This window comes from Mizuhopecten yessoensis, unplaced genomic scaffold (assembly GCF_002113885.1).
Source record: "Mizuhopecten yessoensis strain PY_sf001 unplaced genomic scaffold, ASM211388v2 scaffold1883, whole genome shotgun sequence".
Classification (NCBI taxonomy): Eukaryota; Metazoa; Mollusca; class Bivalvia; order Pectinida; family Pectinidae; genus Mizuhopecten; species Mizuhopecten yessoensis.
Window position 1 is genome coordinate 1,300,814 of NW_018404269.1, and position 18,867 is coordinate 1,319,680.

At 37.2% G+C, this 18,867-nt stretch overlaps 1 protein-coding gene across 4 annotated transcripts in view; it reads left to right on the plus strand.

The window, feature by feature from the left end:
* LOC110442317 (synaptotagmin-6-like) overlaps positions 1–18,867 on the plus strand; it is a 137,730-nt gene that overhangs the window by 76,598 nt on the left and 42,265 nt on the right. For all 4 annotated transcript variants that reach the window (XM_021485872.1, XM_021485865.1, XM_021485886.1 and 1 more), the window contains exon 3: positions 15,862–16,058. In XM_021485872.1, the coding sequence (XP_021341547.1) occupies positions 15,862–16,058 (197 nt within the window). The remainder of the gene's footprint in view (positions 1–15,861; positions 16,059–18,867) is intronic.

The window sequence follows — 18,867 nt, forward strand, 5'->3', positions numbered from 1 at the left end:
CAGCTTTTATGAAGCTGTAGCTTTATTGCTTTGATACATATACACCTACCAGACAACAGCTTTTATGAAGCTGTAGCTTAATCCTGGAAGAAAGGGCTGTTAAATTTAACATTCAAGGACAATAATGACGTAATACAAGTCGGAGGCTGAGACTTTGGCTTTGGTGCAGAAAATGTTAATGTTAATTTTTTCCTGTGGATATCAACTCACTTATTCAATCAACCTCATCTTTTATTCTGCAAGACAACATAAAAATAATTCTTTTGATAAAATGATTGAAATTTGTGGTACAAGGACTCATAATCAACACCAAATCTGAACATGTGGCTCCAAACTAATGAAAAACAAATCATTACAGCTGCTGGGAAAAATTGAATTAAGCCGTTTCTACCATATCATATTCTTAAGACGTTTTATATGTCTTATGAAAGAGATTTATTCACTTTTATTCCTTGATAAAAGGGTTGTGATTACTATAAAAAGCATGAAATATGTTTGTTACATACTTGTAACAGCTGGCTTTATGAGGCCGACGCTTCATCCTAATCTGTCTGTGATTCAGCACCCCCAGTGTATTATACTACAGTAACAGTTGTGTTGCTGGAGCAAAAAAGTGAGTCTGTTTGTGTTAGCAAAGTCCGAGATGATTTCTGATCAAATGAGCTTTGGTTTAAACTTAATTGATGAAAATGACTTACAATTAAAACATGTTATAGTACAGGGAAGAAAAATGATGAAGGAGAAGATTTAATTGTATAAAGTGTTGCAGACTGATGTAATTGATAAGTAATTTAGACACAGAAATGTGTTGACCACAGCTGGTGCTATAATCCAGTCAGTAAAGCTATGATGCCAGTGCCTTATCCCCATATTATTAACGTGTTGTTTGATATACATCAAAGCTACAGGATGACAATTGTCACCAGGGGGCACCAGCAGTGTTCTACTTTGTGCTGAGGCGTGGCTGGAAGGGTCGTGCTGCGGTTTTGTGGAGGGACAGTAAACACGCCCAGTGGGAACCCGCACGCGGTTAGGTGATCTCATACATCAGTGTACTAGTTACTGTGTTGATATTGAGTCTTTGCGAGTCGTGACATCAAGCCGTGACAACATTGGTGTAAAGCATTCTTTGTTTGGTGATTGTTTGTCCTGTTCAACAGCTGCTGGACCTGACAGATTCAGAGTTCCTTGGTCTTAACTCCAGGTACTAGTTAGTACTACCTCATAGCAGATCATATCTTTCAAGCATTTAAAGGGGTAAGAATATTGACATGCTACAGTCGAACCTCGTTATCTCGAAGTCGACGGGGTCGTGGGAAAACTTCGAGTTATCCGAGTATTCAAGTTATGCGGGTTCATAAATTTGATATGAAATTTGCTGTTGGGACAAACCACTAGCAGTTGTTGGTTTTGTTAATAGTTAATGCTTATAATCAATAGGTAAATGATAAACGTAATCAATGTAACAAATACAGCTATGTAATTTTACAATAAACACGCTTATAAAAATAGAGTAAGTTATTTCAGAAAAATGTACTTTTGTTTTTAAATGCGATCCAAACGGTTGGACCATATTTTGAATTCGTTATTAAATATGGCCGGGCCTAGTGATTAAATGTTGTTTTTGGCTAGTATAGATCTTGGTAAAGTCGTTCCAGGTCTGCATTTGTATTTGCAAGTCCTGTCAAGTTTTACTTCTGAAGTGTTACATTTAAAACCGAACTATCCCGCTGTCTCCGACCTCGTAGTTTACAATGCCAAAAATGAAAGTGCGCAAGTCCAAAACAAATCACTGTAATGGAGCGTACGCATAGTTGATTCTGTAAATGAAAACACACACAAACAAATTACATGTGATACATTGATTCATTAAAGCCAAATATGACACCTTACACCTCCTCAGCTCGATGTAATCAACAGCAATTATCGTATTGTTTATAAATCTCTCCATCGACTTTTAAAGCCATACTGGCTCCTGTAAAAACATGAACCCGTTAAGCTGTTCTAGGTTGTGATTTTAACTGTGAAACTCTTTTATGCATGACCACGCTTTGTGACCAATTTTCCGGTTTGCAATGTCGTCTGTTTTTGTGTACAAATCAGTAAACGGACTCGCAGTAAGTACAGAGTACTGTTGATCAACATTGATACAGTTTGTTTTTTATTATGAAGCTTTATCGTAAATTCTTTTTTACCGATTTCATGCTAGTCTACTAACGAAAGATGCTCATAACACGGAATGGCGAAATGTCGTACTTTTGCGTTTTATTTGTATCAAAGAATAAACAAGTGATAAAATGAATTTAGAACACTATGAAGTAGATGATGTTTTGATGTTGGATTAACGCTATTGAAACCAATATTTTACTTCGAGGTATCCGAGTTTTGCGACTTTTCAGGGTTCAAATTATCAGAGTTTTATTTACTAAGATAAAGAAGAGATTTGGCCGGGACCGGAGAAATACTTCGAGATAAATGGGGTCTTCGAGTTAAAAGAGTTCGAGATAACGAGGTTCGACTGTATATATACATATATCAAATTGTACTTATTCTGACTTAAGTAAAACTAAAAATATTTTCCATCTTGATTGTTCCTTTGTCTTGTTGCCTTCTTTTTATTTCCTCTGTTTTGAACTACCTTAGATCTACCTGATGTTCCTTTGAACCCAATAACGAGCCATTTACAGATCTGTAAGATATTTAATTGAGTGTTAAACAAGCTCAACAGACCATTTGGGTGATAATGTGTAATGAATTCTACCTGTACTAGACCTTTAGAGTGATAATGTGTAATGAATTATCCTTGCAGTAGATTTTGTATTAGTCAATTAAACAGGCCAAAAAGACCTTTTGTTTAATGGATGACCCCAGTGGACTTTTTTGTGTGAATAAAGGGCCATAAGGACCTGTTGAATGATGAACAGGCCAATTTGATCATTTTGGTGAGGAGCAGGCCAGGTCACTGACAAACAGGCCCAGTGGACCTTTTGTATGATTTGTGTGATGAGCAGGCCCAATGGAACTTATGTGTGATGTAGGGTCTATTTGATCATTTGTGTAATAACTGAGTCTCGTTGACCTATGATGATGTTTAATGGCCATGCCCAGTGGACCTTTTGTATGATGTGTGTGATGGACAGACCCAGTGGACATTTTGTATGATGTGTGTGATTGACAGACCCCGTGGACATTTTGTATGATGTGTGTGATGAACAGACCCAGTGGACATTTTGTATGATATGTGTGATGGACAGACGCAGTGGACATTTTGTATGATGTGTGTGATTGACAGACCCCGTGGACATTTTGTATGATATGTGTGATGGACAGACCCAGTGGACATTTTGTATGATGTGTGTGATGGACAGACCCAGTGGAGCTTTTGTATGATGTGTGTGATGGACAGACCCAGTCGAACTTTTGTATGATGTGTGTGATGGACAGACCAAGTGGACCTTTTGTATGATGTGTGTGATGGACAGACCCAGTGGACCTTTTTTGTACGTGCCCAATGGACCCTAGTATTGAGACAGTATTATACCAAGATTGATGTGTCCAGTTAAGGTGGACAGGGACACCATTGAATGGCCGTAGTTGACCAACATTCTCAATGAAATCCAGAAATAGATATTTGTGCTGCTCGTGACAACCAGGAAAGGACTGACAGGATTGTGTGGTAATTACGTCGTGTTGACGACCGCCTCTAAAGGTGTGTCTTGGCTTCCATTGATTTTCTTCATGTGTTGTATGTGTCTGAGGATGCTCGAGAATTCCTTGTATGGCTTCACAAAGGAACTCCGACTATGATAGCGCACTTCCCCATGTTGTCATTTCAAAGGTCCAATTTTTTATCATAATGACAGACTTCCACATCATTTTACCATTATATTGATGAGAACTCGCCATTTAATTGCTGCCAATAAACACATTTAATTGTTACAGTGTTTGTCACGCAAGCATTCATGGTCTGGCTCCAGCGAAAATGTTACCAATTTTCCCCCATAATTTTTTACATGTCTTCTTATTATGTTACAAATCAAGTACGTTTCCTTACTTTTATCTGTCGCCGATGTGTTGCGCCTGTCTTTGCCTTAGCACTATGCAGGGCTTCCTCACACCACAGCTGCTGGAGAAGCCACATCAGTGACACAGATTTCTCTGACACTTTCAATGAATGTAGAACCACAAGTTTTGTAATTGTTAATAAATAATAACATTATTATTATGACTATCCACTGCCAGTCCTTCACTTGACCAATATGGGCACTGAATCATCTTAAACATTTGTATGAGGGGACCTTGAACGTTTCATTAGTATAACCAAAGCTCAGCATTCAATACCATCTGGCTCTCCAGTACAGGTAAAACAGTATTTAGAAAGGTGATTTTATACTTTTTAGAATTTTACAATGGGACTATTTTTACAATAACCTTGACAGAAGAAAGCTTTGTATTTCAACATAACAGACACCTTCGAAAGAATAAAGGTCATATAAACAATTCAAGGAAATGATTGAAAAATAACAAGTTCAAAGAAATTTAACTGATTGCCTTGTGTATATGTATTTTATTGCTGGAAAAATAATTTGACATTTATCTTGTTTAGTTAAAGTTAAATAAATATAAAGGGAAGTGTGGATTTTTCTATTTTCAACGTATTATTGAACATAATTTTAAAAAAGAACATGCTTTTATTACCTGCTTAAGAATAACTAAATTTCAGAAAAATTATAACTGACATAAGGGGTCATGAAAACTGTTCAATACAGTTTAGTCGAGACTGTCAATGATGTCACATACTTAAGTCTCATCGCCTACACAATTAGGCTTGTTACATACAGAACTAGAAATATTGTCACACTGTACTGGCTATTTCTACAATGTGACTTCTACACAGGTATCTTATTGTACATGGCCATTTCTCACAGATACATTTGGTGGTCCATAATGTCTTTAATGTCAACTTGTGTTAACTGAACACTACCATGACCTTTTTTTCTTTTTCTTTTGATTAAAAAAAGTTTTCAGATAATTCACATTCATGAAATGCATATACAGACAAGAGGGCTGCAGTGGCCGAGTGGTTAAGGCGTCTAACATCTACTATCACTAGCCCTCAGTTCAACCACTGGGTCGAGGTAGAGCAGTTGCAAGGTACTGACCATAGGTCAGTGTTTTTTCCCCAGGTACTCTGGTTTTCCTCCACCACCAAATCCTTGAAACGTTCTCAAATAACCATAGCTGTTGATAGGACGTGAAGCATGAGCCAACTAAACAAAGCATACAGACAACTTTACTAAGTGTCAAGTTTATACATCTGTTCAGATTACTGAAGGTTCTGTTTAGAGGGTACGCAGCACTGTACAGAGAAGATATTTAACCCATTCACCCCTTAACACACATTTGAACTTTACCAAATCAAAGACAGGGCAAGCCCAGTTTAAATATGTAGGGGTGAATGAGTTTATATGGTATGACACACTAAAAGTGGTCTTACTACAATCATGCAGTCCTAGAGAGCACACATTTGGCCCTTCTGTAAGGTTCGTGTGCCTAAAATTCTGTGTACAAAATTCCCAACAAAAGAAATATTGAAGGCAATTAAAAATGTAATGGCACCAGCAACTATGATGTAACAATAAAATATTGAAAATATAAAAAGAAAACCATTGTAATACTTTAGGAGGAAAATCACCACGTTTACGTTTATAATTAAAGCTGTTCCCGTTACAACCCACATAAAACATTTATATAAAACCTAACGGTGCAAACAAATCAGCTGGGAATCAACTAGCAATTTAAACAGATTTAAGATAACGCAATAGAATTAGAAAACATTTTTAAAACAAGCCCTTATTGCACTTAAAATAACAATAAAAATAAGCAAACAATTTCTGAAACAAATCCTTATTGCACTTCTATGGGTATTGAATTTTACAGTTGTATGGGTTATAAATCATTTGACGTTAATATGAGTTTTGGTTTATTTTGGTACAAAGCTGGAACAATAATCTTCTCTTGGGTGGTAAAGTATAACTTATGATACTTGTAATAACAGTTATATATAAAAAGAAATATTGGGTATAACCATGGAAGTCTAGCTGGTTTATGGGACACAAATTCATAATTCTGTCTAGAACTTTCAAAAATAGATGAAACAAGAAGAACAGCATACAATGGCTATTGGTGTTCTTTGTAAGCTGTATTGATATTTTTAGCTCACCTGGCATGAAGTCAGGGGTCAAATATGTTAAAAACATTAAACAACTTCTTCTGAATAACCAAAATGCCCAGGGTGATGATATTTGGCCAGTAGCATGCTGAGATGAAGGGCTACCAAGTTTGTTCAAATGAATGATCTTCACCCATATTCAAGGTGACAGGGGTCAAATATGTCAAAAACTTTAAACAACTTCTCAATAACCAAAATGCCCAGGGTGATGATATTTGGCCAGTATAGTGCTTGGGAAAAGGGCTATCAGGTTTGGTCAAATGAATGACCTTCCCCTATATTCAAGGTCACAGGGGTCAAATATGTTAAAAACATTAAACGACTTCTTCTGAATAACCAAAATGCCCAGGGTGATGATATTTAGTCAGTAGCATACTTGGATCAAGGGCTACCAAGTTTGTTGAAATGTATGACCTTGAATCATATTCAAGGTCACAAGGAGCAAATATGTTCAAAATATTTAAAGAACTTGTTCTGAATAACCAAAAGGCTCAGGATGTTGATATTTAGTCAGTAGCATGCTGGGATCAAGGACTATGATGTTTGTTAAAGTGAATGACTTTGAGTTATATTCAAGGTCACAGGGGTCAAATTTGTTTAAAACTTTAAACGACCTCTTCTGAATAACCATGGGTCCCAGGATGTTGATACTTTGCAAGTTGCATCCTGAGATGAAAGGCTATAACATTTGTTCAACATAATGACTTTGTTCGACTTTCAATCACAGGGGTGAAATGTTTTCAAAAAAAATAACAGGCTCTTTTGAATGAATTTTAATCATAAATACTGATATTTTGCCTGTAGCTTTATTTTAGATCACTTTTAAGGTTACACGTGTGGGATTTATACCAGGTGAGCGATGCAGGCCCATTGGGCCTCTTGTTTAATCTAGTGTTAAACTTTGAAAAAAATGTATTTTATGTGTCTGTGAAATGCACCTTGGATTAAAGAAAAGGCGTTACACATAAAAGAATGATTCTTTTCTTGATATCAAATGTGTATTAAACTTTCCATGTATTTCCTAGTATAATTCTTACACAGGAAAAACCTTACCCTCACTGTGGATCATAGGGTTGTGTTAGACGCTGTACTATTGTATATATAGAGAAGACAGTAATGTGTAGAGAACACAGAAAATCTACAGCCTCGAATAGAATTTTCACAACCCCACAACTGCATATGATAAAACATATAAGGTCCTCTCCGATCTTTTGCCGTTGGGTAGACATTGTGTGAAGCAGGAGTGGGTCATATAGAACTTTCACAAACAGTTTTCTTCATGTTTTGTTAACATTTGAACACAAATTTTAGAAGCCCCTTAACCCTTTCACCTCTAGGTAACTTTAGTAGACTCTACCATACATTTATGGGGATGAGTCCATTATGGTCTATGGTGTTGAAAGGGTTAAAGTTCAGAAATATTGCAAAAATGCAGTTGAAATTGAAGTTGTATTGTCATGTATGGCAATTCTTATGTCTCTTTGTTGTAAGATTTAAGCACCAAGAATCTGCTTTTTTACCCATTTTTATATGCACTAGATCATATCTGACAAAATGTCAAGATGAAGTTTGATTATAAATACACTTGAAGAATGCATTTGTTGACAATGGTATGGCAAAACACTCATTGTGTAAGGCCTAAGGGACAATACATGTAAAGGAAGCCCAAACATTGCTCTACAAAAACTCAGAGGCATGCTACACAATATGTCTTAGAGAGAGGTTTTGTCTGAAAGCCTGCAGCCTTCTAAATGAAGATGCAACAAGTATTATTGCATTTCCACACACACTGCACACCATTTTATATTCTCAATTTATATGTACATGTTCTGGATATTTCTATATTCAAGTTTATATAAACTCATTATTCAATTACTTTAAACAGATTTTTGCTTAAAGAAAATTTCCTTAACATAAATTTTCCTTAGAAAAGCACTATTTGAGTACAGAAAAATATTTTTTATATTTTCCATTGGAAATTTTTAAGTTAAGGAATTTCCTCAAGGAAACTTGTGAAACAGGGGCCTGGTCATCTATCTCATTTTCTTTCCCAAGATGTAAAAATTAACACAGTACTGTTTACATGAAACCACTTCAGTTAACCTACATAATGAAAACTGCCATGCAGGTAATTTTCTGTTGTAATTTGAAATTCTGACCTTTAAGTTGATTTGAAGTATCTTTTAATTGAAAGCCCGGTCTTTTATCAAAAAAAAACGTTGCCATGGTTCTACATGGTGCTTCACACATTACATGTGGTTGGTGTTTATGGACTCCACGTACATTATGTAATGATGGAGTGTGCTTTGTCATGAAGCTGGAACATCAAAGTAACATTAATTACAGCACACAACAGTCCAAAACTATATGTTGAGCAACTGTTTTCAAATCAAGCTTATCTTCATAATATAAATCTGGCTGTAGGAAATCTCTGACTTTTAGTTAAGACAGTCCTGTTTCCAAGTCATGCTCATTATTAATGTTTAAGGGTAAGTCATAGTGGTTTTCTATATAGTTATATATTTACAATTGCCACTGTTTTTGAATCGATAACGTAAGTGTAGGCAAGTCTGTTTATTTCTCAATAACGTGAGTGAAGAACGTGATCCAGTTCCCTGCGTATGAATTTATGTAAATATGGGCAGACATCTTTCCGCAAACCTCGTGTCAATGTTTACAAACAAACGCTAGCATTTAGACTACCGTGCGTTCGAGACACCAAATGATGTCGGGTTCGAGACAAGACAGATCATGTTCATGACCGGTCATAAAAACGAAGCTAGTGTCAGAAGCTGCTGTCGCGATTGTTCGTCGATACAAAAAAGCTCCACCAGCTCCACTCTCTCATCTATGAGTGTCGGCACAGAAACGATGGCTATCGTCCTTAGAAATGTAGGTCAAATTTCTCGTCCCCAAATGTTACATCAACAGTCACTCGGTTGACAAACGATTTATCCACATCATACAGTGTCATCTGTACAAACTTCTGGTTTGCTTACAAAACAGCAATTTCAATAACTGCACATTCAACTTCCACCAGGCCTAGGCTAGTCACTATGGTAGCACTCTCTATTTCCCGCCTTTGGGCGCATCACTTTTAAAAAATGGACGTCCGCGGTCATTAGTATTTTCTACTAATTATTTTGCCCCAGTACCTCAATTTCATACAAATATAAAATTATTTATTCCATAACCTACTAATTCAATTTTGAAGATATTGTATGAAGTTAAATATGGATATTTTATGTGAATACAAATATTGAAATGGAGGAACTTTTTTCATTTGTTGTCACCGATAAAGTGGGCGGGGTTTAGCTGTCTGTCAACGGCTTTTGCAAATGGCTGTTCCGCATGGATTAACATGACGTCAAAATAATTTTGAACGCAGATTACACAAGATAAATGCTTGTATCCGCCTCTTTTAATGGTGTTATTGTTAAGAGAAGATATTGTAAATATAAGGATTAACCTTTTATTTTGTTTAGTTTATGATATAATAAATCCAATGGAGCACGAGGTAAAGCAATTTACCTCGTGCTCCATTGGATTTATTATCTCATAAACAAAACAAAATAAAAGGGTTAATCCTTAAATAAAACCAGACCTAAAAGACTTGTACAAGTTTGTAGGGATGTATACCACCAGGTTCTATAATTGTACATGTATGTAGAAATCACCAGAACCACTGCTGACCTGCATGTATAAGTTACATGTATTGGGGAAAAACTACACTTCCTCATTCAGATTTACGTAGACTTTCCTTCATTGATGGTGGATTTCAGTAGTGTTTGCTGACATTACATACATGTAAATTCTTAATGATTTTCCAGAAAATGTTGTATGAGAGACCTATGCATGGTGAGACTTCTTTGTCAATTTCCCAGTGGTAAAGCTCTTCTGTGGTATGATATTCTACCAATTAGTGTGGCATTTGCTGTTATGGTTTGGTGTTCCCCATCTTTTCTTCAGGTCTTTGAGTCCTATTCATTGGGCGTAATTTACCAACAGGCATGAACAAATGTCTATTTGACTATTATTTGAAAGGTTTGAAAGTTGTGCAATCATCATATTCCCGAATTGCTAAGAGCATGCACATGATGCTTACTCTGTAGAATATGGTAAGTATTGTTTAACCATGGTCACTGTAGCTGGTAGATCCGTCAGGATAACTTATGTTTTTGTTTCCTGTTGATTACACACATGTGATCTGAGATATATTGTGTTGCTAGTAATGATCCTGACCTTGAGGGTGCAGTAGATTGTCACCACAGCAAGAGAATGAGCAGCTAGCTTATCACATCTAGTTGAATTTTTTATGTACTCCCTGCCAGTCAAGCTTCACATATGAAACGCACACAACATCTTTATGTCAATTCACATAAAACTGTGTTATCCTGCCTCTACAAATATGCAAAGAAGTCATAATTTTGGCTCTAGACATTCTTACTTTGACATTTTCTGTGGTCGCTGCGGTTTTGGTAATATTTGCGGGAGATTCTTTGTTGATGGGTGATGTTGCAGATATAACACATTTTGTTAAGATATTGAAATATTTGAAGTAATTGAAGCCTGATGACAGACGTGGCCCCCCCTGCAGCGCTATGTTCACTGCCTTCCTAGACTATTGCTGTGTGTCTTGCTTTTCCTTATGAATGCATTTAGCGTCTAGAACAAGACTTAACTTTGTTTGACAGATTTTATATTGTGGTTATTTTTCCCCTCAGGAAAGGATGACATGTTGGAATTGGCATGTAGATAATGACATCAGAGGAAGAGACAGAACAGTATTTAAGTACATGGAATCCCCTAGTCTGCCTCACAAAGCAGAGCACGGCTGTCACTTTGGGGCAATTTCAGTGCATATATGTAGAAATGGCAGTATATCAGTATTTGATTTCTCTCTGATGAAGGAGTTCATTCGTCCTAACCACTAACAGGTTGTTCTTTCAGAGAAAACCCTTTGCCTGTGTACCTGGCAGACACGGAATGCTTTGTCCAGCCACTGGCGGCCATTGGTTTCTTTTTCAGGAGCATCATTCAGTCTTGCCACTGATTGACATGCAATTTTCTTTCGGGGATAGGGTTTTGTCCTTGCCACTGCTACATTTTAGTCGCTGATTGTTCCCTTTTCTAAACCACTTGTGGCCATTTGTAACATCTTCAGGGAAAATCTTTTGTCTATCTTACAGGTAAAAATCCATTGTCCCTAAAATGGCATTTGTATCTTCGAGTCACTAGTGAACATTGCTTGCTCCTTCAGAGAACACTACTGGTGCACGCGGGTTGTTATATTGGGAGAGGTACCATAGTGCCTTGTCTACTGGCCATGTTTTGTTCCTGTAGGGTATAACCTTCATCCCTGTCTCTGAGGGTCATGTGTTGTTTATCAGACAGTCCCCTTTATGTTTTGGGCAAGAATCACTGTTAGCTTTCTGTATTGGTCTTAATGTGGAAGGAAACTGGACTACCCAGAGGGAACCCTCATTGGTCGGGCAGGTGACCTTTTCATGTCCGAATGAGGAATCCAACCCGGCAACTTAGTGAAATGCAATTACATTATCGACTGCCTTGTAAATTTGTGAATCAAAGTCATCATTTGACAGGACCTAACAAAGGAAACATGAGGAAACAATATACATGATCCCCTTCCTACTTTGTTTGCAATCTTGAACTTTGTAAGGATATTGCATGTAAAGGTTGATTTTGCTTTTTCTAAAAGTATTAAATATATTGTGAAGAATTTTGTAAGCTAACCAAAAAGGAATTCCTTGTTATATATCCTCCAATTTGAGATTGATTAATCTTGCATAGGACAAATTCTGAAAAAAATATTTTCATTTGTTGGTTTGTATGATCCCATATTATTACCTGTAATTATGCTTGTTTGAGAAGAAAACATAGAAAAGAACAAACATTTTAGATACATTCCATCTTTTCGTAATTTTTGTTCAATTTCGTGAAGAGCTTTATTTTACCCTTTAAAGTCACCTTGATACCGAAATTAAGAGATGTTTATATATATTGCGCTTAAATTTTTATGAAAAATTCAAATTCACAAACATTCATCACATGAAAACTTTGCACTTATAAGATTACAGGGCAACCCTCAAATTATCTGTGACATTGTGTACATGCANATAACACTTGATATGGCATCTTTTGTATTTTTCCTTTTAATGAAATCTGTAGAGCATAGACTACAGATATAGTTAAGTAAATTCACTGATTTTAGGGTCTAAAATAGGGAGAGTTGGTAAGGATGATATTGTGTCATGGTAAATATTTTAGTGTGTTTTTTTAATTGATTGACAACATTTCCTGCCACAAAAGCGTTTAAACCTTTGGTGATAAAGGTGCAGTGTAGCATGGGTGGGCTAGGATGACCAGTAAAACTGGGTTTAGTCTACCTGATCACTTAGAAGGAGGCATTAAATTTAGAAAAACACTATGTCGATGCCACCATGTTAAAATGAACTAATTTATAATAATAATAATATACAGCATTTGATATAGCGCCCTATCTACCTAACATAAGCCAGTCTGAAGTGCTTTACAGTACATTTATGGTTGTGTGTTTCATCACCATCATGAAATGTTGTTTTAACAAATAAATATTGAATTTCAAACATATACATATGTGCAAGTAGAATAAAAAAGAAGTGGAGGACAGTTCACAAGATATACGAATATGGCTACAACACAAGTAACTAAGTACTGTAACAAGTGAAGGTATCGCGCCTCCTTGTCTGTCTGCAGCCAACTAGTCAGGTCTTCTGGTTGACAGGGGCTATCTGTTCTAAACAAACAGTCCATAACTCTAGTCAGTAACCGTTTTAAATTCTGATAACATTACATGATAAACTGTTAGTTTCTGTAAATGGAGATTGATGATGCAGACTTGCACCGTTAATTATTGATCAGATACATCAGACATAACATCACCATTAACGTCGGCGAACTGACCTACAAACAAATTAAACCACAATAAAACATTCAAATCGATTTTAACCCATCGGGTTTAATGTCTCTATAGATCGAGTCTCGTTGTTTTTACAACAGAACAAAGATTTATTTTATCAGAATTTAACTATTTAAACAAATGTTATGTTATTCTATTGGGGTCGGTTATATTATACAATGAAAGAGACAAACGCCTGAGGAGCAGCTGCTTGCTTCACAAAACATTTACGTTTTGTTCATCTATTACAAAGCATGGCTCCTGTATTTTTTCTGTTTCATATGCCAATGGACAATGATAAGTCTGGCCCCTGCAATCACGTGAGTTTGAACTTCTGATACGAGGACCAAAACCTAAATTTTGAATGGCTTCAATACTGAGATAGTAGGAGTTACCTATGTATCAATACATTTATTGGTGACATATTAAAGTGACCAATTCCAGATGATCAATCTTTTAATTGAAGCCTCTATTTGTTATATTGTGACTTGATACAAACTTAAGCTCAAATTGTCGGGTGATTTAAGGGTCAGTTTCTTCAGTGCTGACAAATGGCCATGAAGTATTTGGGTAGCTACAGTTCTGACCAATAGCTGTGAAGTATTTGGCTCCAATTTGACACAAATTGTTGGGTGTTATACGGTCAGTTACTTCAGTGCTGACCAATGGCTACAAAGTATTTGGCTTGTGCGGGCAGTTGGTCTCAAATTATCGGATGATATATAGGTCAGTTACTTCAGTGCTGACCAATGGCCATGCAGTATTTTGATAGCTGCAGTGCTGACCCGAGCGGCCTGAAGTCCTACACGTGGCCACTAAATGTCCAAAGCGACAGACACTGTAACAATATATTATTAATGAGATCTAGGTGATTTGATAAAACACTGAAATGTATGATGATGGCTAAAGATGCACGATCGGCCATCTTGTAAGCAGACGCTGATCAGATCTGACTGATTATTGAGACAAGAGAGAGCCTAGCCTGACGTGGCGTCTTAATACAACCTGATTGCCACTAGGGGAGAATCCTCATTGCGGGGTAGAAGGTGTGACCCCTTAATAATGGCCGCCCTGTGTACATAATAGGTGGTACATGGACAGAATACATAAAACATGTGTAGAAATAGGCGGTCACTCACTTTCCGAAACCTGACCTTGTTAACTGGAATGATATCTGTGCTGAACCAATAAAGGAAGTTTGACAACTCCTTTGTTACCCCTCAATGACACTCAGATGACCTTGATATATGGACAGATATTAAGTAACTTCATTTTCGGAGACACTGAGAATCTTCTATTGGCATCATAAGTTCACCTGACCGTTATCAGTTTTGTGACCTTGACCTGAACAGCACATGACCAGAATCAGTAATTCGGAATTATAGTAATACCTCAAATTGAGTTTATCACTTGAGCGGAAGCAGTCTTCTATATTTGATTATTTGACCACTGGTGTCATTTCCTGTCTTTAGTTGTTTAGTTTCGTACAGTTTTATTGCTGTACAGAATATACCGATTTCACTTCAATGTTAATTGTGTTATTTTTTTTATTGAGTTTGCCGTTAATGTATTTGGCTATTAATCGAATCTACGAATAACAGTTGAGATGTATACTTTACTTACTCATCAAGAAAAAACCACCACCATTACTGCTAGTCAGAACCAGGCTGACATTGTGTCAGGCCTGTCTCATCAATCACTGGTTGTAAATCCTTGGGAAACAAAGAGATCACCGTTGATGAAGAAAGTCCGTGGTTATACTGATCATATCCATAGTTTCTCATAAATGCTGTGGTAACGAAAGCTGTATACTTACCAACTCTCCCTAATTTGGAAGAAATTTCTGGAATATACATATATTTTCAACTTAACATATCATTTTGATCAAATTAAATGCTATTATTATTGTAATGAATGAGAATGAAAAAATGAATGATTTGAAAGTTTGAGAGAAGAAATGAAAAAGAAAGTGAGAATGAAGGGAAATAGGCCTCCTGCGTGAGGTAACATTATGTAAGAGGTATGAGCCCGGGGCACCCCAACCCTGGCAACCCAGGGCACCCCAACCCTGGCAACCCAGGGCACCCCAACCCTTGCATCCCTCCCAAAAGATGCTGGGGGAATAAATTGCAATTTAAACCTAAAAAACAAAAACAAAAATTAAAATCTGCAGAATTTCTCTAGTTTTGCTTTTGAAATGTGTAACTAAGTATTGGAAACTGTTTTTTTTAGGCATGTCTAGAGCTTTGATAAATACTTTCTGAAAAGAAAACCATACCTTGCATGGGACCTTTTCAGAAATTATGAACATGAAATAAACAAAATATAATCAGCAACAATGTTGAGATTGTAAACATTTAGCAGGGCCAGACCGGGACTCGAACCCAGAACTTCAGATTGTTGTACCTTTGCTCTAACTGATTGAGCTACCGAGTATCATCAGAAGTATCCTGGCCCAACTGTGCAATTGTAACATATCCAAACAGAAATTAAGGGGAGGTTACAGTTGGCCAGGGATCCTTCAACTATGCCCTTTTATGTTTTTATTTTGTCAGAGGTCATTGTATTATTCCCTGGGAAATAAGACTATGAAATAGATATTATTTACAGAGATAGCACATGACCAGTAATTAAATGTAATCATTCATAACTGAATCTTTATGCTTTACAGATCCTAGTTCTGGTCCAGTCACTCCTGGATCTCTGTCTGGTCTTCGTGAGATGACCTTCACCTTCTCTAACGAGGGGGTTGGCATAGTAACAGGATCAGACGGCTTGCCTCCCCTACCTTCACATCGCCCTAGGAGGGCCTCCATGCAGGACGCCATTGACCTGCGCAAGATAGACACCAAGCTTTATGACAGAAAGGTTTGTATAGATCTGTTACCTGGCATAATGACCTGTGTTGTAACCTGTTGTTGTTATGGTCAGATGTTGTAACCTGTTGTTGTTATGGTCAGATGTTGTAGGGCTATACTTCAATAGCATAGTCTGTCCTTTGATCTGTCTATTTCTATAGACTGAATCTTATCCTGACAACTCCTCTTTAGTATTTATCCAAATTACACAAAACTCTACTCATGCAGTTCCCATACTCTGACATTGTGCACCTGCCCTCCCTTTTTTGTGTCGCCTGCAACACTGAAGGTATTACTTCTTCAGCGCCAGTTGCATCGTTCGAAACAAGGTTTCTGTTCTCGGATAACCTATATTACGAGTTTTTCTGCATTTTGGCATATCACACTTGACATAACGACGCTGTTTATCGTTTTCGCCATTTATTTTTGCTTGTTTACGCGATAACTCAAACAATTGTCCTTCAATTTTTGTCAAACTTGGTGGCATGTTTCATTACCTGAATGTATTGGATGAGTTCTTAAATCTAGATATCTAAATGCTATTCAGCAGAGTTTGGTCCCTTATCATTGAGGGGCTATGCTCCTTTCATTGCCAAATAAGGGCATTGAGTAGTAAATGCAAGAACTTTTTTTATTTTTTAATCAATTCCTTTCAAATTTAGTATGGTAATGCTAGAAGCAATAATGTTCAACATACATTACAGGTTTTTCTGTTGTTTCAACTTTCCACGTTTTGGCGTATCACACTTGACATAGCAACACTACTTCATTTTTGCCGTTTATTGTTCCTTGTTTAGGAAATCTGTTTCCGTCCGATTACTTGAGTTCCTTAGGGTTTATTGAACTCAAACTTCATACAGTGCTTCCTTACTATAAGTGCTTGCTTAGGATTGCTTTGTAGATTCGAAGGTCAAAGGTCAAGGTCACAGTGCGATAACTTGAGTTTCTTTAGGTCGATCAAGCTCACACTTCATACTGTGCTTTCTTAACAATAGTGCTTGCTTGAGATTGCTTTTCAGGTCCGAAGGTCAAAGGTCAATGTCGCCATTACTATAAATAGAAAATCTGTTGCGCAGGCGACACAACCACTCCTGTTGAAATCTTGTTATACATTGTACACCTCTTTCACAAAATTCTTAGGCAAATCTTTGACATTTTTCGAATAATGTTGTGTGTGTTATGCCATTTTTCTGTTTGGTTTACAGCTGGGGGAAAGGGGGTATTTGTTAGCCAGTGTCTTGCAATTCTAGTTTATTCTGCGATTATCATTTACAAACCTGTATATTCATCTGTTACCATTTTAAACAGTTTTGGTTTACCTGTCAGGCTACATGTCTGTGACCAACACAAGAGTGTGTCTAAGTTGTAGGTCCTATATTATGATGTACTCACTATGTGTAGAAGTGTAGCTCAACATGCATTGTGATGTCAATACCTGTTTCTATTTCAAAATACGTTACCACAGTCATTATAATACGCATATTCCAACCTTACTTGGCTCTTTACATACGTAAATAAAGAATTTTTCCCCACATGGGGAACCCCTGGGAAACCCACCAATCAGACGGCAGTATTCAAGCACGTGATTTAAGACACGAAGCCATGCTTCCCACTTCATAATTCCAAAAGAGCCAAGGAGACAAGGGGAGGCTGGGAGGGAACTCACCTAATGACTGTGGTAAGTATTTATAATAGAAATTGGTTTCACAAGAGAAACCTCAATTCTATTTCAAAATACGTTACCACAGTCATTATAATGCGAATTCGACTTGCCGCAGTGGTGTCTCCGTGGAGCGATGAAGGGTTCCAACAATAGGACCCATACCCCCGGAGGAAAAATTCAAAATACCCTTTCCTTTTGTGACACAAAGCCTGATTACGACCAGCGTTCCGGATCACGCGGAGAAGACATAATGAGGCTTATGCAAAAGAAGAGGGAGGACAGACAACNCACCCCCCCACCCCAAAAAAATGGGCGCACAATCTTTTAGGGAACTTCCAGTAGTGTGAAATCATTTGATGGAAATCCATGACGATGTGCCGTATGTAAATGATGATCTGGAAAAACATGTGTGCTGCCTTTGGATTGTTTTCCATATTGCACTGTCATTTATACTCCACCTCGACATACACATGCGTATGTCAACGAGCCGATGGAGTGTGTATGTAACAGTCATTCTGATTGGTTAAAAGATTTTTGGGAGAAGAGCGATAACTCTGTATATCTGCTAGGTGGCAGTTGAGGAAATTATGAAAACACACAGCTATATCTGCCAAGAGTAAGTGGGGTGTATACGAAGCAAACACTTGGCTAGCGAAGATGGATCTAGCTCTGTTTCATAGAAGTGTAGGTCCTACATTATGATGTCAATATGTGTCTGTACGATCTATCGCTGTTTCATAGAAGTGAAGGTCGAACAACATTGTGATGTCAATACCTGTTTCTGTATGATCTAACGCTGTATCATAGAAGTGAAGGTCCTATTTTGTGATGTAAATACGAGTTTCTGTACGATCTTGCACTGTATCGTAGAAGTGAAGGTCCTATATTGTGATGACAATACGAGTTTCTGTACGATCTAACACTGTATTGTAGAAGTGTAGGTCTTACATTGTGATGTCAATACCTGTTTCTGAACGATCTTGCTCTGTATCGTAGAAGTGTAGGTCCTATTTTGTGATGTAAATACGAGTTTCTGTACAAATCTTGCACTGTAATGTAGAAGTGTAGGTCCTATATTGTGATGTCAATACCTGTTTCTGTACGATCTAGTGCTGTATTGTAGAAGTGTAGGTCCTATATTGTGATGTCAATACCT